We start from the raw sequence: 25,682 nt of genomic DNA, 5'->3' as shown, positions 1-25,682 counted from the left end.
CAATGGCCCTCTGCAACTTGAAGGAAGCTACGGATAATCAACTAATGAATGTTTTTCAGGTCATGCTGGGTATCAACAGATGTTAATAAACTGAGAAAACTTTACCATCCATTCTTTAGTCAAGTAGTCTGCTTCGCTGAAGTGTTCACTAACATTCACCTGACAATCATAGACAGAAAGACTGTCAAAGTTACCATGGTGTGTGGAAAAAGAGAAATTAAAATAATAACAATAACATTTATTATTTGTATTGCGCCTTTTCTATAAAATATTCAAAAGCGCATCACAACAGTAATTAATAACTAAAATTATACAATTCTTTCTATAAAAATCATAAGTTATATATATTTATTTACATTAAACTAATGAAAGATAATTACAAATAAAAATATAGATATACTAAGATAACTGAAATGATTTCTTAAATAAAAATGTCAAGTAAAATCTTAAAAGATTCTAAGTTTGTTGCTTCATGCGTGGACCTTGGCAGCTTATTCCATAGGAAAGGAGCAGCTACCAGGAAAGCTCTGTCACCCAATGTTTTCTTAGTTTTAACACTTGGTCTTTCCAGCAAATGACCATTAAAATAATCACTTTAATAACATTCTTTTGGATCAATTTAAAATTCAAATCATGTTTATACACTGTTTTGTTACACTGGACAGGTTAAATGGAATTCTGAGATTAAGCAACTACTGAATATAATGTTACACAATAGTCATAGAAGCCACAGATGAAGCAGCAGTTAATGATTTTGGAGCTGGCCATATTCATGGCAGCAGTCTTTACCTACCACATCATCAATATCAGCAAAAAAATCCAAATAATTCTGATGAAGGTATAAATTGAAAAATTCACTTGAGAGGTGTGTTTTCTCCAACACTGCCTGCGTAAAAAAGAAAATGGGCCTCTTACTACCCTGGATAAGAATATAAAAATTGTTATCGTTTGTTTACACTGGGCTTATTCATAACAAATGTAATTTTGCATTTCACATAAAATAGCAAGAACCTTGCTGCTTTAGCTTGGCATGAGCTAATAATAATAATAATAATAATAATAATAATAATAATAATAATAATGGTGGATTTGAAGGCACCCTTGTAGGACTCGCAATGAATAGTTTTAGTGCCCTTTTTTCCAGCAATTAACTTCTACTTTGTGAGAGAAAAAAGTGAAGAAAATCTTACATACATGGCAAATGCAAAACAGGTTACTTTCGGGTAGAAAACGCAAAGTGAAACCAGCAAACATGCAAAAATGGCAGAAAAAACAAGGTCATGTGGTCACTCTTCCCATTCATGTTTCATGTAAATGCAGTGCTAAATCTCTCTAATATTAACTCATGGTCTATGGAAAGGAACAGGGTAACAAAAACAAAAATGAATGAATGAAAATCATTTTTAATACCTCTGGACAGAACAACAGCTGGTGTCTGGCATAATGTGCCATGTGAGATGGAAGTAAGTCTGAGTCAGAAAGTGTTGGATCTCCTTTACGGAAAAAAAGAAAAAAAGAAAAAAAAAGCTAACATTCTGTGTCTTTTTATACACTTCCTGAACCAAAGTTAAAATTGTCACAAAAATGAAACATGTTTTATTATGAATATCACAGTTTTTACATGCTGTCCGTCAGGTACAGAAGGGGGGTGGGAGGGGCAGGGGGTATTTCCCTCCCTCCCCCCCCCCTTACATCTTCCACCTGAGGCTGAAATTTCAAGGCAACATAAGTTACTCACTTTTACAATATAGTATTTTTCCCAGTGCTCTGAACAGAAACAAAGCTGAGTCTCTTCCACCAATAGCTGTGACTACTTCTGATTCAAGGTTATCTTCTGTCTCTTTTCCATAGAGAAGACACTTAGAGGATAGCTCAGCTGATTCTGAAGTCTTCACCTTTTTGGACAGTGAACTACTTGTTTTCTTTAATTTTGACTTATTTGGTTTTCTGTCATCTTTCTTTGTCACATTAAGCCCCTTTTGAGTTGGGTGTGATTTATCTGTGAATATTTAATTTCAGGTCAAAGGTTATAAGATGAAAAAAAATTTATAGATTAACACCACTTATGTTAGCTTTCTGTGGAAAAAGAAATGTGATCTATAATTAGAAATTTTAAGAACTTCAAAATTATCTACTGACAGTAATTACTAATATTCTTACTGTGAAACAGGGAAAATCTCTGAAAACCTCTCCATTGATCACAACAAACTCACCTTTTAAAGAGGAGAACTGGAGACCATTGATGGCTGTACGAATGTCTCCTCCACTGTTCTGAGCCAAGAGCTGAATAGTATCTTTATCTGGAATCTCAAATACCGTTTTATTCTGCTAGAAAGGGAACATAAATTAATATGTGAAAAAAGTAGAAACTTAACAAATGAATTTAATCTTCTTGACTATTAGCAACTCTTGCCATTTTTTGTCCTTTTTTATCTTTGGACTCTTTGCATCAACTGAGGATTACAGTGGGCAAAAAGGGAATATTAACCCTTTAACTCCTATTAGTGACCACGAAAGAAGTTCTCCTTACAATATCACTACACTATCAAGCAGACAATTGTATCAAGACATAATTGTATATCAAGTACCTGTTGAGCTTCAGTTGATATTATTCTGTTCAAGGCTTTCACTAAGCTGGTCTGCGCAATTGGGTTGAAGCTGAAAGTGACAAATTTCTCTTTAGTAGGAAATCAACTAAGTATGAAACTAGCAAGTGTAGATATATGAACATTGAATAGCTTTAAAGTTAATTACCATAGTTTTACCTGATGTTATGAATCTTCAGTTTTTCCTGAACATCTTTGGGAAGTAATTTGTGAACATTTGAGTCACCATGATGGCTGTCGGAGATGATGAATACTATAGGAACTTGCCCTTTTTGTTTATATGTGCTGTTGAGCAGTAAGAAATATGATCATGATAAAATTTTACACTGTTTGTGAATATATGAAAATCATATATGTGAACTGTGGTTAAAGAAATGAGTATGAGAGTGACCTCACTGCAGTAATGGACACTACTTAAGCAGTAGTGAAAATCAGGCCTGAAAAAAAAAATCAGGCCTGTACAGGATTCAAATGCATGACCTCTGCGATAACAGTGCAGTGCTCTTCCAACTGAGCTAACAAGCCAAATGGGAGAGTTAGAGTAGTTAACAATAAATTGTTTCACTATAAGTCAACCATCTCAAAATGTCACATTTCCCAGATTCAAACAAAATGGACATTATCTACCTCAAAACCTCAGCAAGCTTTGAAGCCTCTCTGAAAAATATATTTGGAAGGTCCTACAAAAAAAATTGAAGATAGCTATCATAATAAGTAATATAAAATATAATACATAATTTTAAAATAAATAACTAGATTCAATGATAGCCATCAATCCTTCACTATCACTTAAATAAGCAAGTAAAGCTACACTTAAAAGTGAGTTTGCATAATTGTCCTCCAATATTATATAAAATTGGTTCTAATTATTTTAATCATTGTTATAACCATTACAACTATGATCAGAGAGCCCACTTCTGAAATCACCAGTAGAGGATATTCAGTGTCGCCTAAAGTATGAGAAAATCATGGGTAACACAAGGCTCATTTTGTACAACAATTAAGAGACATTTTTTTAATAAAAAAAAGGCCTCTGAGAGTATGATGAAAGCAAGTTTCAAGTCTTTAATAATGTAGTTACCTCTACCAAGATAATCTTCTTGACAGAATTATTTCCCTTCCCACCAAATATTGACAAGGTGGAGTACTTGCTGGCACGAAGTATGAAGTCTTGAAAAACTTTCACCTGGGACTGACTGTGGCTTTTCCAGTTATAGTGCTCTTCATCTGATGAGATATTAGATAGTGTGGGCATGAATGGTGCTCATTTTTAAAACTAACTTCTGTCTTATTTGATCTCTTTAAAAAAATCTTAACCCAAAATACACATTAAACACCATACATGACATCATCACCAAATTAAAATTAAAATACCAGTAAACAGAAAAAAAGGCATCTAAAAATAAGAAAATAATTTAAACAATTGTTTTATCAGCCCACTTTAGTTATTTTCATCAGTGAACCAGGAAATTAAGGTTACAGGTACCTGTACCTTACTGCTGTAACTCTTACTATCATTTCCAGTTACCTTCTGTATCACTAAGAGGATTGATCCATTCTTGAACCTCAAATACCAACTCACTAGCTAATACACTGACTGTTGCTGTTTTGCCTGCTCCAGTTGGACCAGTAAGGAGTAAGATAGAACCATGTCCCACCTGAGAGGAAATTAAACAGGTATAACAAAAAGCTCATAATTATGCCATCACATTTTCAATGCCTTTCGGTAACAAAAGAAAGGAAGTTAGAGAAAACAAACATTTTATGTTGTTAGAAATTAGCTGTCACTACATATATAAAAATAGTTATTATAATAACAATAATAATGATAATAATAAAATGAAACAAAACAATGACTCAAGTCTAAATGGTGTATTTTTTTCAAATTTATTTATCTACAAATTTATTTATTCCCTTTTTTAACAAAATAACCGAACTTGGATGGATAAGTTGAAGATTGGTTTTCAAAGATCATAGGTATGTGATTAAAAGAACATGGCTTCAAACAAATTGATAGGAAAATCTACCACAAAGATATATCATAATAATTAATATTAATTGGCTGTTTAAAATACAGTCAAAACACACTCTCTTAACTAACCTGTGTACATAATTGATCTAAGAACCAGTTACGCACTTCAGCCACCTTTTTCTTGTGGACAGCCAGTTCAACCTAAATAAAATGTAAATCAATATTCAACACTTTGAGAGTAAATTTCACCAAATTGATATAAAATAAGGAAAGACATAACTTATGCAACTCAAATTCAGTAAAAAAATTTCAGACATTACCTCTGATTTTGGTTTATATTTTTCAAGCCAAAGATCTTCATCTTTCCTTAATTTGTGTTGAGCGGCTTGGCTGCTTCCACCTTAGAATGGGTCAAGACTTGAGTTAGAATTTTCAGACAGATAGAACTGATTTTTCACATACTACAGTTGTACTGCAATCTATATCATCATAGTAATAGGTGTTACTGACCATAATGGTATTGCTGTGATTAGCTCTTTTCATTTCCCTTTTTATGTATTCAGTTATTCATTTCTCTACTGCATTTCACACATTTAGCTTAAAAAGATTGGTACTTTAATCAGAGCTGCATGATGGTCGATCAGAGGAAGGTACTAAAACTTTACTTGTTACTAGTGAATGGTTGATGTTTGCTTGTTTGGTTTTCTTTGTCCTTCCTTCATCAAAGTCGCTGAATGAACTTGCAATCCATGTGCTACGCTTCTGAAAACAAATGTATAAAACAAGGTTATTGGATCGATTGTTTTTTTTTTCAATGAAAAACTGATCTGTTTACTCTGCCAAGGACAAGCTATAAAATTGGGGAACCAAAATCAACGTGGTAACTTAATTTTTGGCTAGTTCTTAGTGTGTGCCTCCCAGTTAGTTCAACTGGTTAGAGCGCTGGACTGTTGTGCAGGAGGTCGAGGTCGATGGTTCGAGCCCCGGCCAGACCAACACTTAAGGTCTTAAAATAACTGAGGAGAATGCGCTACCTTTCTATAATATCAAGAAATCGATAAACATTCTAGTCTTCTCGGATAAGGACGAATAAACTCTAGGTCCCATCTCCTGCATCTATCAATCAGTTAATTTGGTTAGGCAGGGGACTCATGAGATTACTGTGATGTGGTCTGGCCCGTTTACTGGGAATTGGGGGGGGGGAAGGCTGGGGGTATCTTCAAATAAGTTTCCTTTGATTGTTTGTAAACTGCTGATGCAGTCCAGCCAAAGTCCTCTGAAAAGTGTTGTGATGTGCATTTGATCATATCCACATGTGTAATTTGTGTAATATAAATATTAAAATATTATTACATTATTATTATTATTAGTGTGCAAGGCTTACAGTCATAACAAACAGTAAACAGTCAAAATTGTTCATATTTTTTGGCTTTAGCCATAATCTGCTCCAGTAGACAGTTTGGAGAAGCAAGAGTTGAGCTGGGGTTTGGAAGGAGAAGTGCAGAATTCATGTAAAAGAGCAACTGCATGGGAATGTCCCAAAATCTCATTGAAACAATGGAGAAGACCTCCACTCTTGAAAACACTGCCTCATTACAGAAATTATCAGATTTTGAAAAACACTTTGAGGCTTTTCTTAAATAATGCAAAAGAAAATGGCACAGGCATGCTTATAACAAAAAATTATGTGTGCTATTGACAGGATCTGAACCCAGTCTGCAGAGTATGGCAGAACTCAGTTGGATCTTTTGTATACACAAGCAATTCTGCTATGTGAACCACTTGGTGAGAAGAGAAAAAAAATTCTGCATGCACGACTGCCATATTCGACAGACAAGATTGACATTGCTTCTTCACATTGCTTGCCTTTGAATTTGTTGCAGTGGAGATTGTCTCTTTGCCCTTTCTTTGTGGCTTTGTCCGTGACGATTGTTGAAAAGTTCTTAAGCTGCTGAAGAAATAATGAAAGTAATACAGTCCAACCTACATTAAGCAGCACTGTATGTATGGAACAACAACAAACATATGAAACATATGTGTGAACTGCGGTTATGAGACGTATATGAGCACGATCCTTCGCAGTAAAGTACTATTTGAGCAATAGTGAAAATCAGACCTGAAAAAAATTTCAGGCCTGTACGGGATTCGAACCACTGACCTCTGCGAAACTAGTGCAGCGCTGCACTAGTATTGCAGAGGTCAGTGGTTCGAATCCTGTACAGGCCTGAAATTTTTTTCAGGTCTGATTTTCACTATTGCTCAAATAGTGCTTTACTGCGAAGGATCGTGCTCATATACGTCTCATAACCGCAGTTCACACATATGTTTCATATGTTTGTTGTTGTTTGATTTATCATCTACGGGTTTATGTCGAATTAATTTGATGGCCTGCTCCCAGTTGGCTTGTTAGCTCAATTGGTAGAGCACTGCACTAGTATCGCAGAGGTCAGTGGTTCGAATCCCATACAGGCCTGAAATTTTTTTCAGGTCTGATTTTCACTATTGCTCAAATAGTGCTTTACTGCGAAGGATCGTGCTCATATACGACTGTATGTATGGGTTGTCTCTTAATTACTGTAATTTCCACCTCTATTAAGTGGTCATGCACCTCTATAAAACAGTCATGCTCACCCTCAACTGAGACCCAACTGCCTTTTTGTACTGTCTTCCACTTGAATTAAATGATTACTTAAAGCAGAACCACTCAAATAAAACTAACAATAATTTTTCAAGTAATTCTTAATCCATGTTTCTTTCCTAAAATCAAAGTAAGTAGTATTTTTAGCGAGATTCTGTACATTAAGTTGTCAATTATGGCATAAAGTGGCATTTTGTATTATTCTTTATAATAACCCTAATCTGTGGACCTGTTATGCAGTCACCTGGCTATTCCCTGTGGGTGACTGCTTGATTCAGGTTAGACGGTGAACATAACCACAGTAAATAAGACTGCAATAAATCTTAAAATGTTGAATCAGCGAAAAAAAAAAGAATAAAAAAAGTTTCAGATGACCATACAATTCATTATTTGCACACGTTTTTTTTTAACTGTGTATGTCAGAAATAAAGGTATTTCCATAAATTCTCACCCTAAAGAACTACATGGTTCTGTTAACAGTAACGAGCCATCACGCTCTTCTCCATTCAATAAGATATTACTTCGTGGGTGCTTGCTCTATGGAAGAAAAAGGAGAAGAACAGAGACTGAGTACATAAATCACACAATTCCCATATCAAGCGCATGCTGCACGTTAGTTTGTACATATGTATTCGTTTAAAAGTATTCTGTCCGAGGTCCCGAGTTCTCAAGCAGTAATACACGACAAACAGACTTTCATACCATTGCATGCAGACATTGACACCTTTTTTTCACGTCGAACTCTGCTAGTGACAATTCTAACCTCCGCAGTCAACCGCCATTTTGAATGGTTCGGTTGTTTGTGGACTGAGAACAAGTTACGGCAATAATTATGTGACTCTTACACCACATATCTAAGATCCCTCATTCGATTGTATCCCGCTGATTGTTCAGCTGGTCAGACAACAGATCGATAACTCTTCGCTGAAACGAAGTTAGAAACGAAATTTGACAGCTGACAGGAAATGCGTAACGAACCGCATAGCACTGTAGCGCAAAAGGCATTTCCGTTCCTTAAGGGAGTAGACGGCTGTCTTATACATCGGTGTTGTATGTGTCATTTACGTATGATTTTGAGGTCGGCGGTTCCCTCACGTTCAACGATAACAGAAGACTATCTTTTCTGCAAACTTTTGAAGTTTCTTTACAAACTTGGCTCCATAAGCGAGCACTCCAATCTTAGGACTTGAAAGAACTTTGGAAATTTGTTCACTGGACCTGAACGCAAACTATTTGTAAGGTGATCCTATATGGCTCCTGACCGTGTTCGTCTTGGTCGTACCAGTGTGTTTTATTATACAGTCTTTCTTTTCTTCATTGGTTTCTTGGTTTCTCTAACAGGTTAGTCAACTATGTTTAGTTTTAATATAGTGTAGGGTAAAATAACGATAAAGACAAACTGTGATTTATTCAAACCCTTCATTGTAGATAGCCGCGGGGTTTCGGCAGCATCTCTTTGAAAATCTTATTTCTGAAGCGTGCTGAAAGACTAGACTTTGAATGAGTTTCCTGCGGCGATAAAGCGAATATTTTATCCACACAGAATCTTTGCGCATTATTTGCTCTGGAACACTGTGCTGATATTGGTAATCTTTTTTCAGAAACATTGTTTGGTTAAGATTTAGTTTTACTGAGTTGTTAATTTCTAGGTACATTTTCTGCTTAGCTACGTTGCATTTCATCATTTTTAGCTTGGCTAATGTGTATTCTAGAACAACAACGATTTCGTTCCTGGTAATCTATTTTGACCTTTATCAGCTATATTGATACCTGATACGTTCATATGAATTTTAGATGGGTAAAGAGAAGTTCAATAAAAATAAGCTTATTAAACCCGGCATGCTGCAAAGGAATGACACGTTCAAATATTGCGATAAACAAATAGTTACATATAACTCTCTTGAAAATTAAAATTTCTCTTCTTAAAAAAGAGTGAGCTAAAACCCTCAGAATTGTTTCTCTAGTTTTCCCTATGGATCTTGAATCGCTCAGTCAAAAGGATATGCTTCTAAATGACAAAAAGCGATGCATCTCTGCTTACTATAAATAACCTCAAATCGCGTGAGACGAGCAATATATCAGACAGAAGGGGTGTGATATAATTACTTGAACTCGAGAACATTTCCAAAAGTGTTATTTCCCTTTATTTTCCCCTTTGAGCAACAACTTGTTTTAGATAGATAAAGATGGCCCCAACTCCCTATTGCCGAAACCTTCATATACCCCCATCATTAAATTCATGCTAAGGGTACTTACATATTCATGACTGTCGAAGTTGCAAATTTTATTCCACTTTCCATGAAAAAAGAATTGTGAAATCGCGCTTGGTAAGAATTGGTATTATTCAGTCTTATTATTAGTTATTGCACACAGAGAACGTTTGATGTTGTTGTGACATATGTATGGTGCAGAAATAAGTGTTTTTTGGAAAAAACCATTCAAGTGAAAGAATGGAATCTATATTTCTTTGTAAATATTTGAATGCAAGGGAAGTCCTACAGATTGAAGGAAGTCCAACAGATTACTCAAATTTCTCAGTTTGGAAGAGGTTTGAAGGAATCCCATCTGATCACTTCAATTGAAGTGTTAACGGGCGAAGACTAGAAGACCTTAAAGCTTGTTTATCTTGGTAATTAAGTGTAATTTTCCATCTGAGCAGCAATGGGGCTGAAAGTTTGATTTGATAAATGTGAAGGAACTTGCCATGCTTTGAATCTGACAAAATTAATCTTGGAAACTGGTCCAGCCTTACAAAAGGCCTCTAATCTATTTTATCGCAAGACAATATCTTTTGTTGCCATCTGGAGAGAGGTTTCAGTTGCCTATCCTTTTAAGCTTGGTTAATCCTTGTCCCACACTTACCAAAGGTAGAATGCTGATATTTACTCATGAAAATTCCCTCAAGAAGACTTTAAAAGAAACATTTTGTCCTTAACATTGTGGGAATTTTTTTTCCTAATGGAGATTCCAGAGTCTTGTACAGTAATATCATATGGGGGGCTAATTAAAATTATGATGCTTGAGTTACCCTCAGATACTAAAGTGCACATTTTTAATTGTAGTGATAATACTGCATTATTATGGTGTCTTATTGTTAGTATTGACATGAAAGAGCACACGCATAATAACATATTAAGGAGGAGTTCTTTTGTGTTACACAGAATATGATAAATTTCTTTTTGGAATATTATCGCTGCACCACTGCAAGACAACTTCAAACTGCCTACTTGATGTTTAATTATAAGGGAGAAGAAATTTGTTGAACACCAACCAAAGATTATGAGAACAGATTTTTATCTTAAGGATCGTGTAATTCGAGACAAGAAAAATGTTGTTGGAGGCATGTCTTAAAATTTTTAAGAAAGAGAAAATTAATAATATGTGCAATTCAGGAAAAAAAAAGATAGAGATAGAGAGTTTTCGTTGATTTAAACATACCATGTATGGCCAAGATATTTTGATTTAATCTTTGGGCAGGACTAAGGATGAATAAAGGTTGTGGCTTCAATTATAGTGCTAAGGCGCAACCCTTCCTTCTTGTGTACTACTGACAGCACAGTGATGTACCGGTAACTTAGATTTCTCAGGGCTTAAAAATAATTATGCCCTTTTGTTAAACCTTTTATCCCCAAGAGAGAGCAAAGAGTGATATCAATTCATTTTCAAGGGAAGGGTTATGAAAAGATGGAAAAAGCAACAGCTGTTGATTAATATTTTCTGATTGAACACCAAATTTTCAGATCTAAAATTACAAGAAATACATGGCAGACATTGCAGAGTAGTGATATGTACATCAATATATTGCATTAATTTACATTATTTTAGAGTTAATCTCAAACATGACATTTCAGTCCAGTATTAACATGTTACTCATTTTAATAAAATGTATGAGTATAATTATTCATTGATCTAATGGAAGGTAATCATACATCTTTGGTGATGGTAGGGTTATGTCTAGGGTTTTCCTTTTCGGCCGGGGACCGGCAATTTTCGCCGCCTGTTAATGGCTCCGCTGCCGGCAACTAAAAGAGTCCTTGCTGTTATATAATTTAAAATATTTTAGTTAAATAATAAATGCATTTTATGTTGTCTGACAATGACGTATAAGAAACGAAAATCAATGAAAAGTACATATTTCAGCAAGAAATGAAGAAGAATTTTTACTTGTACCAGTTGGTACAACAATATATTTTTTTAAGCACCCAAAATGCACCAGAATGCATCTCGCAGCACTGAAATTTTCAAAATTTCCTGGGGGGTATGCCCCCGGACCCCCCTAGTTGTTTGCACCTTTGGCACTCATGCACCCAAATTGTCTCTGCCTGCTTCCCTTTCATCGACTTCAACTTTGTTTGAAAAGGAAAACCCTGGTTATGTCTAGTTGTTAAGTTTTGTAGCAAATGTTTGATGTTACGTGATAGAACATATCCCCTTATTAATATTTTTTGAAAAATGTTAATCTTATGAGAAAAAAAAATTTGCGAAAGTTATTCCTATATCATTCTAGATGTGATCTCTTTCAGTGGTCCTTCACCTGTCTCAATAGCTTAAGGGGTAAGTGGAGAGGGTATATATGGCTTCCTGGGTCTCTTTTCTTTCCCTTAAGCGAATAACCAGTGTGTAATTTCTCTTTGAAATGCCAACATCTTTTCAAGCAGAGAGGTGATGAGCTAGAAGATATGTTTTAATTTAGAAATTATAAGAAATTATAAATTATTAAAATTATAAATTATAAATTTATAAGAAATGTGAGGCAGACAGTAAGGAGAGGTAATATTGACACTCTGGGAGTGAAAAGGTTTAAATGGGGGCTAATTTTTAATTTCCTCTCTGTTGCAGGTGGAAACTGTGATCACAAAATCTTTAGAGAAAGTGCTGGAGACTTAAAATCTCCAGATTACCCAGATCCATATCCAAGTCTTTCAAAATGCTCCTGGTTGATAAAGGCGCCACTGGGATATAAAATCAAATTACAGTTTTTCGATTTTGTGCTAGAAGAAGGTTATGATTGTGGTAATGATAATGTTAAAATTTATGAAGGGAAGAACAGTTCTGCCACACTTATAGGAAAGTATTGTGGAAATAAAAATCCATTTAAAGTGGAAACACCAACAAGTTATATGTATATCACATTCAAGTCTGACAGATCTTTGAATTATCGTGGATTCAGGGCCTCATTTGTCATGGAAGCATCAAGTCCCATAAAATCAATGAGTTTTAAAAGAATGTTGAAGGATACCACTTTCACAGCTGTTGGGCAACAGGTTAAATTTACTTGCCAGGTGGAAGATGGAAGTCTAAATATTGTTATTTCATGGAGGAAAGATGGAAAGAACTTGAATGGGAATAAGTCAAACTTTACTATGATCCGAAACAATATTTTCAAAAAGAGATCAACTCTATTGTTGACTAGAGTGTCAGAATATGATGCAGGAGAGTACAGCTGCACAGCTAAGGACGCTGATATGGAGAAAACTATCTCCTCCTCTGGAAGTCTTCTTGTCAAAGGTACATGTTCTACAGGGTTCTTTCATTTTTGAGTTTTTAAATTGGAAGACTGACGAGTCTTTTTCTGTTTTCTCTGACCGTAGAATGAAAACTTTGTTCCAAAATTTTCTCTAGCAATCACTCAGTCTCAGTATTGGTTGCCTTCTTGTTCTCAGCGAACGAAGTCATTTGTATTCTTTGACTCTCCAGGGCTTGGCATCTTAGGATAAATTAATGAAGAATACTAATTTCCCAACTTTGAGGAAAAGATGTCAAATGAATCAATGGCCAAAATTAAATATTAGTGTATTTGTATATGAAAAGTTTATTACTTTTTTTGTCTGATTTTTTAGAAGCAGCCAACATAAAGGAGGGCCCCCCTGCCATGAATGTCTCTGCTGGTGATACTGTTGTTATGAAGTGCCAAGCTTATGGAGATCCCATTCCTAATATCTAGTATGACGTCAAATCATTTATAGAACATGATGTATTGAAATTTGCAGTTACAATGTTACTAAGGAGAAACATATTTTAATTAGTGAGAGATGCATTAATAAGCTCCATCAGTGTTGGCCACTTGGATACTGGCCCATTGTTTTTAGTTACATTTTGTTTCATTTATATTTCAGTTTGTTTTTTTGTCTCTTTTTTTTTTTTAATTACAGTTGGAAAGTCAATGGAGAGGACAAGACAGCAATGTCCATCCAAAAGAACTTCACTTCTCAGTTGCAATTCAAAGCAGACAAAAATGCACTTGTGAACTGTACAGCAAGCAATCATTTTGGAACGGACTGGAAAGCTAACAATATTGCTGTAACAGGTGAGAAATTAATGTGAGGTTTGGCTTGTTCTTTCTGATGTTGTGCTTCATTTCTAGCTGAGCTTATTCCAGTTTTTATGTTGTCACAGGGGGGGTATCGTTATTCCTCAAGAGAGGATGCTAGTGAGATGCTATTTACAAATAAAAGTGTTAGTGCTTAATGAAATCAACCTTTAAAACTCTTGTAAATTGTCACTTACAATTATTATTTTAACGTTCCTTAATTTGTTAGCTCGTAAGATACTTACCGGTACTTTTGTGACAATTGATGACTCAACAATATCTGAACCCAGCTGGTCTTCGCCAGTGATAACTACAGTGCCAGCCAACTTGACAGCAGAGCTGGGAGCTGATGTGACATTAAAATGTGCTGCAGAGGGAAATCCTAAACCCAAGATCAGGTACAGTTTTGTGATGGAAGTGCACTAAGAATACATAGTAGATAGCATGTTTTTTTGGTGAGCTACCTGTGTATGGCAAGCAATGTTCCCAAAATTTTCTCAATCATCGTCATTGACATCTTTTAATGTACATTTGTAAATTATTACAGTACATCTATTGAGTTCCGATAATTATTATTCAAATGATTCTGTAATTAAAATATGTACATGTGAGCAAAAATCCCAGCCAAATGGTCTTAATTTGTTGCCATTCTTAGGTGTATTATGGTCTGCTTTTTTGTTTAGATGGCTGACAGAGGGTAAATATTATGAGGACTTACCAGAAGATGAAAATGGGGTATCTCTGTTCACTCTAACAGTTACTAAAGATAGGACAGCTATACAATGTGAGGCACAGAATATTTACAACATTGACTCAAAGAAAGCCTACATTACAGCTGCTAAAGGTACCAATTTTTTTCATTTTCCAAATCTTGATTTTTAGGGGTACCAGGGTACTAGTTAATTTTAAGGTCTAGACTAATGAACATGTATTTAATTTACTAGTCAAAGGTAGTCCAAATTTCAGTCATCGATCCTAAATGTGTTGAGAAAAATTGTTCAAGTTATATGACTGTCTGAGGCTTTATCTGCCAATCATTGAAAACCCATATTTCTTAAGACTCACTTTTGAATTTGAAATTTAAGGTAAAATAATGTAAAAAATTACCTGGTTTGATCCAGAGTTAAACTAAATGTGTTTAATTTTTATTATAATTTTATTTTGTAGTTGAGGCAGTTGTGGAGGCTGCTGGATCATCAGGAGTTTCCGGTCGCTTGACCATTATTCTGGTTATGGCATTTGTTGTGTTAGCTGTCTTGTTCATCCTGTGTGGCATCCTTGTCATGTATCGCCGCCACAATTTGAAAAAGAAAAACTTGCCTACACCTGTTGATCTGGAGAACTTACAAAATAATCCAATATATGAGCAGCACACAAATTATTATGTCAATCCACAGCTATTGAGTTGGCAGGTATCAAGAAATGGGATGGAATTCATCAAAGAACTGGGACATGGAAATGGTGAGTTGATTAAAATGTCGTCAACTCTTTCACTCCATTGAACTTATGGATAATTTTCACTTCTACATGTAGCTGATATGCATTGCTTTGAAAACAACCGGAAAGAATTTTAATTAGCATTTTTCATTATTTTACAGGAAATTTCTCTAGCCTCTTTCTTGCCAGTGTGAATGATACCAAAGTGGAAAATGATCAGGAAAGAAAAGGTCCACTCTTTATGGTGAAATTGCTCAAAGAAAAATACTCTTTGGAAGATGATAGAAAGAACTTTGAGAAAGATGCTATTGCCCTGACCACATTTAGCCACCCATTTGTGCAAAGTTTGTATGGGGTCTGTGTGGACAGCCCACCTCTGTGTCTTGTGTTTGAGTTTTCAGAGCATGATGAATGCCTGCAGCAGTTTCTTGTTGAATCAGGCCGGGGTCATTGTTCAATCCATCGACGTACTGATGTACAAAACGCCAAACCAAAGCTGTCAAATATAGATCAGATATCCATTGCCAAGCAAATAGCAAATGGTATGGAATACTTAGCAGATAAGGGTTATGTCCACAGAGAATTGTGCACCAAGAACTGCATCATGGGCAAAGGAATGGTGGTCAAGATCTCAAACCTTGGTTTCTCTTGGAAAGGTCCAAATAGTGATTACTTCTCCTTGGGATCAACAGAACGAGCTGGGTACCCTGTGAGGTGGCTCCCCCCTGAAACACTCCAGTATGGTGTATTTGAAGAGGATACTGACATCTGGTCATTTGGTGTTGTGTTATGGGAGATTTACTCCAGTGGTTTAACACCATACTATGGGATGAATGATGATGAAGTTATTTCTTTGGTAAATGGCGGAGACATTCTTCCTTGTCCAAAAGAGTGTCCCAAAGAAATATATGAAATTATGCAAGGCTGTTGGAAGTTGACGCCAACTGCGAGGCCAAAGTTTAACCTCATCCATCTGCAGATCTCGTCACTTTTCAATGGAGTGCCTGTGTAACTGTGTTCCTGTCCAATAACAGTGATTTAATATTTAAGATAAGAACTGCTTAAGGAAACATTATTGTGGAAATTTTATTTCTATCAGCATTCTAATCAAAGCATTAGCGTCCTTGAAGTGTACATGCATAGAGAGAAGTTGAGTAAGAAATTTTGTTTGTACAACTGTGATTTAAATTCCATATGCCATGTTGCATTTTTAGATTATGGTAACAAACTTAAAGAGGATTTTAAAGTTCTTATTGGGTAACTATTCTAACAATTTGTTACCAACAAAGACTGAGAAAAGATTGAAGGACATTTGTTTACAGTTCTGTAATTAGACCTGTATGACTACAATGAGTACATCATTTTTATTTTTTTTAATTTTATTTTTTAAACTTTCATTTAGTGACAAAGAAGAATGATAAAAAGAATAAAAAAGGTACTAAATGAGAGACTAGCGTACGGACTCGAAGTACCAGCGAGGTCAGCCCCATAAGTATATACTATACTAAGACATATGTAAACAAAAACAACGATAAATGTGTTAAAGAAATAGTTGAATAGACAGTCTTTAAAGGTAGAAAGAGCTATAGTTTCACGAATATCTAACGGAATATTGTTCCATAAGGAAACAATGCGATTAAAAAATGAATCACGAAATAAGGAAGTACGAACACGATTTGGTCGCAAATTAAAGTTGTTGGCATTCCTATTCATTGACATTAATATTGTTGTACTTATGCATACACTTGTGGAAGAAGTAGATGTCTCGAAGTTCGTGCCAATAACATAATGGTAACAGTTTTAGCATTTTTAAGCGTGACTTATAGTCAAGTCTTTCCGATACCTTATAACTACAGTTCAAAATGAAACGAGTTGCCCGACGTTGAACACCCTCTAGAATACGTAAATGATGGACAGTAGATTGAGGGGCCCAGACCTCGCTAGCTTAGCCTAATTAGTGGGAACGCACAAAAGAAAGATATAGCATTCTCCTGCTATCAGTCCCAATGTCAGCACAGTTCCGACGGAGAAAACCCAACATCCGATTGGCTTTGGCTACTACGCATTCAATGTGAGAGTTCCATGTAAGTTTGTCTGTGACGATAACTCCGAGATCCTTTTGTGAGGAAACGACCGCGAGGGCATGTTCTCCGGTAGTCTGGAAAAGCCGGAATCCGGAATTCCGCCGGAATATTTCAACGTCTGTTTTTTTAATTCAAAACGACTCCGATTATTTTCTGAAGAGTGTACGAGCTCCGAATATACTCCGATGATTAACCGAAAACTATTCGAGGGTCTCCGAAGTTACCCGGAGATCCTCGAGGAACAATCGAACCCACGGCTTCATTTGTTTCTTGAGGATCTCTTACGTTAGAGACAGGCCTCCCTCAGTTCTCAACAGACCTTGCAAGTGGCCTGTATGGAAACAGGGACGACGTGTGCACAGACATGCTGTGTTAATATGGTATCTTCTTTGTGCTCTTCCTAACTTCCAACATTTTGTGCCATCTAAGTACAGACTTGGATACCAGTCCAGCTCTAAACGTCCAATGACTGCCATGCTATCAACAGGTTGAGAGTCTTTTTGAAAGCTTCCTTGACGTCCGTTACATTTTGAGATGTTTCCTTTTAGCTTCATTTAAAAGAAAGGATTAGAAGATTCAGGAATGATGGGTTTCGGCAGTAAAGGAAAACCATGGGGCACGGATGGTTGGAGTGGACGCATACCGCTAAACGAATGCTGCTGCGTAGAAGACATCGCCGGCGACAGCTTTTGGCTAAACATAGATGTCGTAAATGACTGTGGTAACGGCCCTGGGTATCCAAAAGGATGATTTTGGCCAGCCCCTCCCATTGCTGTGGCCACGTGAGACACCTTGCTGGTCAGGGCAAAAGTCTGATGCTGTGGCTGTAGATCTTATATTTTTATTCATAATTCAAGTTATTAACTCAAGTTTAACTAAAAAAAAAATAGTTTCGCGATCAATTTTTAGACAATGGCGTCACTAGCGTATTTTACTGCATGTCAAGTCTTCACAAGGCCTGCGTTTTCGATCTTTCTTTGTTCTTCGGACGAGGAAAAATGAGTGGGATATCAGGGTGGTTAACTGTCCAACCGGAAACAAACTGATTTGAATTTACCCAATATCCGTGCACTTTTCATTTGGCTAAGACAAAATTCACCAACAAAAATTCCGTGTAACTAACATAAAAATAGATTCTTCAGCGTTTTCTTAATTCCTCATAGGTGTTCGACCAAGTTCATGGGGGTTCGATTGTTCCTCAGGCCGGATCCTCGAGTAACTTCGGAGTATATGCACAGCTCGTAAACCACTCGGAAAATCTTCGGAGTTCTTTTAAATTAAAAACAGGCCTTGAAAAATTCAGGGATCTTTGGGTAACTTCGAAAACCTTCAGATAATCTTTGGTTAATCTTCGAGTATATTCAGAGCTCGTACGCTCTTCAGAAAGGTAAGCTGGAAAACCTGCAAGGTTTGTTGCGGAGGAATGAGGGAGGCCTGTCTCTAACGGAAGAGCTTATCGCTTTCGTTAAGCAGTGCTTTCCCGGAATTGAAATTGTGTAAATGGCAGACGGACTAAGGCACTGCTATATTTTCTTTGTACCCTTTTAATGAATAATCGAGATCGATTAAAGGAACGCTGACCATGTTAACCTATAATTTGACGAATTATTTGCTGTTTATAATTTAGTTTCACGGCCGTTAAAAAATAGATAAGTTAATAATTAAAAATAAACAAAAGATAAAATAAAAAAAGTCGATAAAAAACAAATGAAGCCGGGGGTTCGATTGTTCCTTGAGGATCTCCGGGTAACTTCGGAGACCCTCAGATAGTTTTCGGTTAATGATCGGAGTATATTCGGAGCTCGTACACTCTTCAGGAAATCATCGGAGTCGTTTTGAATTAAAAAAACAGACGTTGAAATATTCCGGCGGAATTCCGGATTCCGGCTTTTCCAGACTACCATACTCAAGAAACAAATGAAGCCGGGGGTTCGATTGTTCCTCGAGGATCTCCGGGTAACTTTGGAGGCCCTCGGATAGTTTTCGGTTAATCATCGGAGTATATTCGGAGCTCGTACACTCTTCAGAAAATCATCGGAGTCGTTTTGAATTAAAAAAACAGACGTTGAAATATTCTGGCGGAATTCCGGATTCCTGCTTTTCCAGACTACCCTTCATGAGGACTGTCAGCAAGAGACGGTATAGAGCTATTACGTTTTCTAGTTATTCTCATACCTACACATTTATCTAGATTGTAAGCTAAGCCCCCGTAAGGGACCAGTCATGAAGCTTGTTAATATCATGTTGAAAATTAGTACAATCACTAAGAGTCATTAACTGATCTGTAACATTTGGCATCATCAGCAAACAGAGCAATTGCTGTTCCATCATTGAGAGTCTTTGGTGGGTCGTTGATGAAGATAACGAACAAGAATGGGCCCATTAGACTCCCCTGAGGGACACCAGATGACACATTGACCCAATTGGAGAAGGAACCTTCTATGTGCACCCTCTGATATCTAGAATGAAGGTAGTCGGAGAACCAACTGTACAATCAGGGACCATCGATGCCATATAATCTGAATTATATGGCTAAATTACGGGAACAGTGTAAGGTTGAGAACAGACGTCAGCATATCAGGCGCCTCTGGCAGCCGCTTCAGTCTATCGATCTCACCTTCCCACCCATCCTACCCCAGGGGAGGACATCCATCACACAGTAATCTCGTGCGTGGGAAATTAACGTCTCCTATCCCAACCCTGCAGGAGACGGGACCTCCATTTATTCGTCCCTATCCGAGAAGACTAGAATATCTAACCATTTCTTGATGTTATAGAAAGGCAGAAAATTCTTCTCAATTATTTTAAGACCCTGAGTGTTGGTCCGGCCAGGGTTCGAACCCTCGACCTCCCGCACAACAGTCCAGCGCTCTACCCATTGAGCTAACCGGGAGGCGGAGGTAGAAGAGATTTGCGTAACTTGGAGCGTAAAGCGTTAAAGTCAGCTTTTTTGAAGTTATACGTAGGCTGTTTATTACAGGAGAAGAATTTATAACTTGTGTGCCGGTCGAACGTTAGCGCTTTGTGATCAGAAGATAAAGCAACACCATCAGAGTCAGATATTTGTACATTAGCCACTCCCTCGACAAGAGAAGACAACAGCAAATCAAGTGTATTGTTCTCTCTGGTTGGCTGAACAATCAACTGGAAAATATTTTAGTCGATTAGCTTCTCACAGAACACAGACATAGTTGGGCTAGAAACGACAAAACCAGAGCCTTGAATCCATTCCATGTCAGGAAGGTTGAAATCGCCAACAATTATAACTTATTCCAATTCAATGAAAACAGTGGAAAAGAAGAGCCACCCAGTGGAAGTGTCCATTGCTAAATCATTATTTATTATTGTTTATTTATTTACACACAGCTATCAATAAAATTAACAAATTGATGAATCCAAGAGTTGTTTGCATTAGGAGGACGACAAAAGACTGATAAAGAGTTTTACCACAGTTTTTATTGATGAACTCTATCGCGGCATATTCCAGATCATTTTCCATATGAAAGAATACGGGTTGACAGGGAAGCCAGCGAGATGCGAGTACTTGCACTCCACCACCGCTAGATGAATGAATGCCTTGTATATCAGCTCGATCACAGCGATGGATATCGTAACTCCATGGCAGGATTTCCGAGTCCAAAACTTCACAATTTAACCAAGTTTCTGAGATGGCGATAACGTCAAAATTGTTTGCTTAAACAAGGTCTCGAAATTACGGTGGCCCATAGGTACGATATCATAACAACTTTTTTTATTCATGGGTTAATAATATTCGCCGGAACGTAGTTACTACGAGGTACTGGCTCACTGTACATCTCGAATTAAAATAAATGAACAGACAGACAGACATGACATTCTTTTTTCATTTCATATCAAAACATTGTACTTTTTTGTTGTCAAACTTTTTCCATAAGTGAAAATAATTTTTTTCATGACAAAACTTTTTTCTATGACAAGACTCGTTTCCACGACAAAACTCTCCCAGTGACAAAACTTTTTTCCATGACAAAACTCTTCTCGTGACAAAACTTTTTTCTACGACAAAACTTTCTTTTGGAGTCAAAACTTTTTTCCATGATAAACTTCTTTTTCTACGACAAAACTTTTTTCTGTCAAAACTCTTTTCTAGGACAAAACTCTTCCCGTGACAAAACTTTCTTCCCATGTCAAACCTTTTTTCCATGACAAAACTCTTTTCCTATGACAAAACTCTTTTTTATGACAAAACTTTTCTCGTGACAAAACTTTTATTTAATGAAGACTTCCTTTCCATGTCAAAACTTTTTCTTTTTTTTTTTTTTTTTTCTTTTTTAGCCCCTGGATTTAATACTACGAACATTTTGGTAGAAGAAACGTAGAGTTGTAGAGCTGTTAGTAGCTTTGTCAGGGCCAGGATTGACTGAAACATCACCGCTTAGAAGCAGATGAGCTTAGTGAAATGAGGCAGTCGAATTAGAATACTAACTTAGTCGGGAACCGTAGAGACCTTTTGCTGTGTAAGGATGGCGTCGGTAAAATCGTGAAGAATCAGGTAGTCAAGGCTCCCAGCCAAGTGCTTCTTCATCGGAGTTAATCCAGAAATTGGCAAACGATATCTTTCAGACGCTATATTTATATAAAGCGAAGTAGATTACCAACAAGAAGTTAAAAACTCAGTCAAGAATCGAAATGAACCGGAGCGCATAGAAGTACGTCCGTCCACCATTCGCACGTGAATTGTACACTTTTAATACTATTTCTGACTGGCATTAAACAGTTATTTTGGTTTAAAATATTGCATCAATCATTTAGCCACATTTATTTGAGAAGAGATTTGAATGTCAAGGTATTTCCCATAAAGGGACCTCTTGTCTTTGAAAGATTATGACTAACTTCCCAACTTGTTGTTGTGCACTTTGAATTTCATCAAGTCACTGCTTTGGGATCTCATTTAAATACCACAAATACAATTCATTTTGCTAGTGTAGAAAGTTTGGCCTCTTGGGTTGGGTTTGCATGTTAATGTTTTGTAAATTTACCTTGCCATAAAAATATTTTTACCTAATGATGAAAAATACATGTTGAATTTCAATTGTCCAAGGTGATTAATTGTGGCACTGTGTAAGATGCATCATAATGCTATGCAATTATATTGTTATCTAAGACAGTATAACAAATATCTACTTTTGTTATAAAAAAGAACTGGAAAATCCTTGTTAATATTTAATACAAATTTAAAGTAGCTCAAATCATGTAATGCTGGGAGGAAATGCTCAAAGTTGCCTTGCTTTTCCAGTTAGTGGGATTTGTTGGGACTACTTGGTTTTACTTGGGTTGTTCAATATAAGAACGGAGGGAAGATAAAATCATGGTAGAGAATATTTTAGAAGCAAATTATAATGAGATGTCAATCAAGGGCCTGAAATTGAGTACACCTGGTTTTAACCAATACAGTTTTGACTCAAATAGAGAGATTTAAGAAAGGAAAATTTTTCTGTCTATAGAGGTTTTGCACCGCAACCAGGTTGGATGGCGGGAACAATAGATTATTTTACCCATGGGAAAAAAAATTCTTTCTTATGCAAAATATTTTCATTGTTCCTGCCATCCAACATGGCTGCTGTGCAAAACCTCTATTCACTATTTATCACAAAATTCACTTGGTGAATTACAAGGAGCAACTAGAAGATAAAATAGAAAATCAAATCTAATGAAGCAGAGGGTTAATCATTGGGTCAATGTCTGAAAAGCCATTACTAACAGAAATAGACAAACTTCTTACTTCTTTCATGTGGCATAAACCATGTCTAGTTGCTGGAGAAGGCAGTGTTAGCTTTAAATTAGATCTTTAGAATGGAATGGCCAGTGGTGGTCTACACTGTGGTTTGTACTGATCTCTCATTTGTTTCAAATTGTTCTGACTCCTTATTCAAACTTTTACATCGAAATTAAATTAAATTACATTTAATGAGATTTTAATAGTAAAATTATGTTTAAATTAATATAAAACATAAATGTGTTATAGAAACTTCTGTTTTGATTTTTCTCATGGTTCTTCTTTTTCTGTAAAAAAAAAAAGATTTGTCTAGAATTTCTGTTCAATTAAATTCACCTTTTAAATGATTGCTCCTTATTCTGCGCCAGGAATTGTTTGTTACTTACCTCACACAAAGGCAGTCATTAATCAGTCCTAAAAATGAGCAAAATTTTAGGCAAACCAAGAATTTTTTAACAGAAAATTTTATATGCCTGACCTGCAAGCTCCATATATGCTGAAAATACTGCCATTTCTTTAAGTGAGCAAATCTGTTACACCATTCTGTTGTCAAGTACAGTTAGGATGGGGAACGCATTCTGCAGCATTTGTTTCATCATCTAGAGTTCACTGAGTTCCATTTATCAAGAAATAAGTTAGATTATGTAAAAACCTGGTAATACTTGTTAAGAATGAAAGCATACCATAAAGGGTAATATGATCCTGACTATTTTTTTTAATATAATTTATTCATTCGTTCCAAAACAATAATTCACAATCCTATCTACACCTTGTAAAGTAAATAACATAATTTTAAAAATAGTGCACTCTGCACTTGGCAATCCAGGAGATGGTGTCATCAGTATTACACAATCATGCTTTTCTTTTTTCATTCATTTCAACTCATGACCTCAAATGTTTCTCATGTAGTCCACTGAAAGTGTGAAGTTCAGAAATGCCTCTCTATCAACTATACACAGTGGAATTCCTCTTTAAAGAAATGCTATTGTCTCAAACATGCTTAATCTTTTTTAATCTTGTGTCACTCTCAAGGGGTAACACCTAGTCAAAAAAAATGTTTGTTGGTCTAACAGATGTTTTCTAGAAATTTACAAAACTGAATTTTAGATAAATACTTTGAACACTATAAATTTATTGTTTATTATTTTGTAATACTTCCTTGTTGATACTTCACATGGGTTCCTCAGCTCTATTGGCTATCACTCTTCTGTACATTTCAGTAACATACACCAGCAACAGTAAAATGATTAGTACATCATCCAAAAGACCAAGAAATCCAAACACAGACTCTGGAATGATGTCCAAAGGTGAAATGAAATATAAGGCTGCTGCACAAAAACACAAGATGATTCGGAGTCTTAAAACCCACACAAGTCCTCCAACAGAAAACAGCTCAGTGGACAGTTGATGAAGCAGAGTGGGTAAGTCGTAAATATAATCCATCCACTGCAAGAAAGAAAGGCTTCGTTAGAAGTCATCAGAGCATTTCACAGATGTGTTAGTGAGATGCCTAGCATAAAGGAGATGAGTCAGAACTTATTCAAATACGAAACTGCTTGTCCTAATTTTGGATGATTAAATGATGTAAACCATAAATGGTATTGAGTGTAAGCATTTTGAGCTAATTATATCTATTTTAATAGAAAATTTGTACATACTGATGAAACATAAGAAGGTTTACTCACAGGTCTTGGAATTCCAGAATATCTACGATTGTACTCATTCATATCACGTCTATGTTCTACTGCTTCTGGTAATGCTCTGTCTTCCTCAGAAAAATTTGGAAATAGAATAGTTACCTGTGAAAAGACAAAAATTTAATTTAAACTCAGGTGTACCAGATTTTGCATTCAGCTTTAAGTCCTTGTTGAGATAGGTTTGAAAACTAGCCACTGTTTAGGATATGAGCCCAGGCTCCTCTCCTTAGTCATAAGGAGCTGTGAAAATCAAGTGTAATGAATTGCCACGACTGAGTTGTGTTCTTCATAACTTGGAACTTTATTTCCAGCAGACTCACTAATAGATCAACCAACCAACTGACCTCTCTGATGGACTGATTAGTTCACTGAGGAAGTAAATGACCTACTGATTGTCTCACTGACTGAAAGACTCACTCACTGATTAAGTTACTGGTGGACTGTCTGACTGACTATGATGAAGCTCTCACCTGTTGCCTGCACACAGGACAGTTGACAGCACCAAGCCACCTTCCATACCTCCAGTATGTTATTATACATGGGGCTAATGAAACAAACATATTGAGACCATCAAAATAATTGCAACAATGAAGGATGAGCACAAGGTAACTTGAATAAAAGACATAAAAAGCTTGAGCATTTTTGTGTTTTCCCTTCGAAGTTTATAGTGAAGCGCAGGAAAAAGAAAAATCAACCTAAAAAAATCCTCAGTTATATCTCGTTAATGATGATGTGACTGTGATAGTATAATCGGACATATACACAAGGAATTCAAAGAGAGACATATATACCACAAAATACATGTCCACAATTGGTCGTGGTGCAGAATTTCGTATCTGTAAGACACACCGGGCACCTTCTGTCGGTGGAATAAGTAACAGGTGGGGAATCAGGCAAAACTGGACCATCATTCGCTGCTGTATCACTTCCTTCTTGTCGGACTCCCAGTCTGTCACGAACTACACGAACATGCTCTTCTTGTGAAGGGTGAATGTTTCTTTGTCCTTGGGTGTTGTACAGAATACTGACTAGCGCTACGAGCCCAAGAGTCGACGCTAAACCAATTAACACTTCATCTCCAACACCTTCCACAATTGTTCCTTTAGCGTGAAAGCGAAAATTGATGAGATCAAACAATAACATTAGCGCCATGACCTCTTTCTAAATATTGATGTCCTCATAC

General features: G+C 36.3%; 3 protein-coding genes across 9 annotated transcripts in view; 1 reads left to right on the top strand and 2 right to left on the bottom strand.

Moving 5' to 3' along the window:
- The window catches only part of LOC111332283 (cell cycle checkpoint protein RAD17), a 73,850-nt gene extending 65,798 nt beyond the window's left edge, over positions 1-8,052 (bottom strand). For 4 of the 6 annotated variants that reach the window (XM_088738535.1, XM_088738533.1, XM_088738536.1 and 1 more), the window contains exons 1-16: positions 7,919-8,052; positions 7,668-7,753; positions 6,445-6,529; positions 5,244-5,340; positions 4,899-4,978; positions 4,708-4,779; positions 4,135-4,264; positions 3,688-3,833; positions 3,234-3,286; positions 2,766-2,891; positions 2,589-2,658; positions 2,214-2,328; positions 1,739-1,999; positions 1,411-1,493; positions 794-886; positions 106-159 (exon numbers count right to left, since the gene is read on the bottom strand). In XM_088738535.1, the coding sequence (XP_088594661.1) occupies positions 106-159; positions 794-886; positions 1,411-1,493; positions 1,739-1,999; positions 2,214-2,328; positions 2,589-2,658; positions 2,766-2,891; positions 3,234-3,286; positions 3,688-3,833; positions 4,135-4,264; positions 4,708-4,779; positions 4,899-4,978; positions 5,244-5,340; positions 6,445-6,529; positions 7,668-7,753; positions 7,919-7,921 (1,554 nt within the window). In that variant the 5' untranslated portion in view covers positions 7,922-8,052. The remainder of the gene's footprint in view (positions 1-105; positions 160-793; positions 887-1,410; positions 1,494-1,738; positions 2,000-2,213; positions 2,329-2,588; positions 2,659-2,765; positions 2,892-3,233; positions 3,287-3,687; positions 3,834-4,134; positions 4,265-4,707; positions 4,780-4,898; positions 4,979-5,243; positions 5,341-6,444; positions 6,530-7,667; positions 7,754-7,918) is intronic. The other 2 variants (XM_022937587.2, XM_022937586.2) reach the window with 2 other exon arrangements.
- Positions 8,053-8,227: 175 nt separating this feature from the next.
- On the top strand, positions 8,228-16,671 carry LOC111332268 (muscle, skeletal receptor tyrosine-protein kinase). 2 transcript variants are annotated; one of them, XM_022937564.2, is made up of 8 exons: positions 8,228-8,557; positions 12,056-12,724; positions 13,057-13,159; positions 13,369-13,523; positions 13,756-13,924; positions 14,210-14,370; positions 14,694-14,987; positions 15,125-16,671. In XM_022937564.2, the coding sequence occupies exons 1-8, from the start codon at positions 8,467-8,469 to the stop codon at positions 15,973-15,975; spliced, it is 2,493 nt and encodes an 830-aa protein (XP_022793299.2). In that variant the 5' UTR covers positions 8,228-8,466; the 3' UTR covers positions 15,976-16,671. The 2 variants fall into 2 exon arrangements, with proteins under 2 accessions (XP_022793299.2, XP_022793301.2); XM_022937566.2 differs by lacking the exon at positions 8,228-8,557 and adding an exon at positions 11,665-11,770.
- A 6,838-nt stretch (positions 16,672-23,509) lies between these two features.
- LOC111332269 (E3 ubiquitin-protein ligase RNF170) lies at positions 23,510-25,681 on the bottom strand. Its single transcript, XM_022937567.2, has 4 exons — positions 25,291-25,681; positions 24,970-25,043; positions 24,488-24,601; positions 23,510-24,248 (listed from the first exon to the last, which is right to left on the bottom strand). Exons 1-4 carry the CDS (start codon positions 25,649-25,651, stop codon positions 23,973-23,975), a joined length of 825 nt encoding a protein of 274 aa, XP_022793302.1. The 5' UTR covers positions 25,652-25,681; the 3' UTR covers positions 23,510-23,972.
- Between the last annotated feature and the right edge of the window lies 1 nt (position 25,682).

This window comes from Stylophora pistillata, chromosome 11 (assembly GCF_964205215.1).
Source record: "Stylophora pistillata chromosome 11, jaStyPist1.2, whole genome shotgun sequence".
NCBI lineage: Eukaryota > Metazoa > Cnidaria > Anthozoa > Scleractinia > Pocilloporidae > Stylophora > Stylophora pistillata.
This window is presented reverse-complemented; position numbering and strand designations above follow the sequence as displayed.

Excerpts from the sequence above, each read along its gene's own strand:
- LOC111332268 (XM_022937564.2), top strand. The coding sequence starts at position 8,467 with ATGGCTCCTGACCGTGTTCGTCTTGGTCGTACCAGTGTGTTTTATTAT. Across the intron at positions 13,925-14,209 it reads AATCCTAAACCCAAGATCAG|ATGGCTGACAGAGGGTAAAT; the intron begins GTACAGTTTTGT and ends TTTTTTGTTTAG. Across the intron at positions 14,371-14,693 it reads CTACATTACAGCTGCTAAAG|TTGAGGCAGTTGTGGAGGCT; the intron begins GTACCAATTTTT and ends TTTATTTTGTAG.
- LOC111332269 (XM_022937567.2), bottom strand. The coding sequence starts at position 25,651 with ATGGCGCTAATGTTATTGTTTGATCTCATCAATTTTCGCTTTCACGCT. Across the intron at positions 25,044-25,290 it reads TTGTGGACATGTATTTTGTG|CCCCATGTATAATAACATAC; the intron begins GTATATATGTCT and ends TTGTTTCATTAG. Across the intron at positions 24,249-24,487 it reads ATTCTGGAATTCCAAGACCT|TGGATGGATTATATTTACGA; the intron begins GTGAGTAAACCT and ends TCTTTCTTGCAG.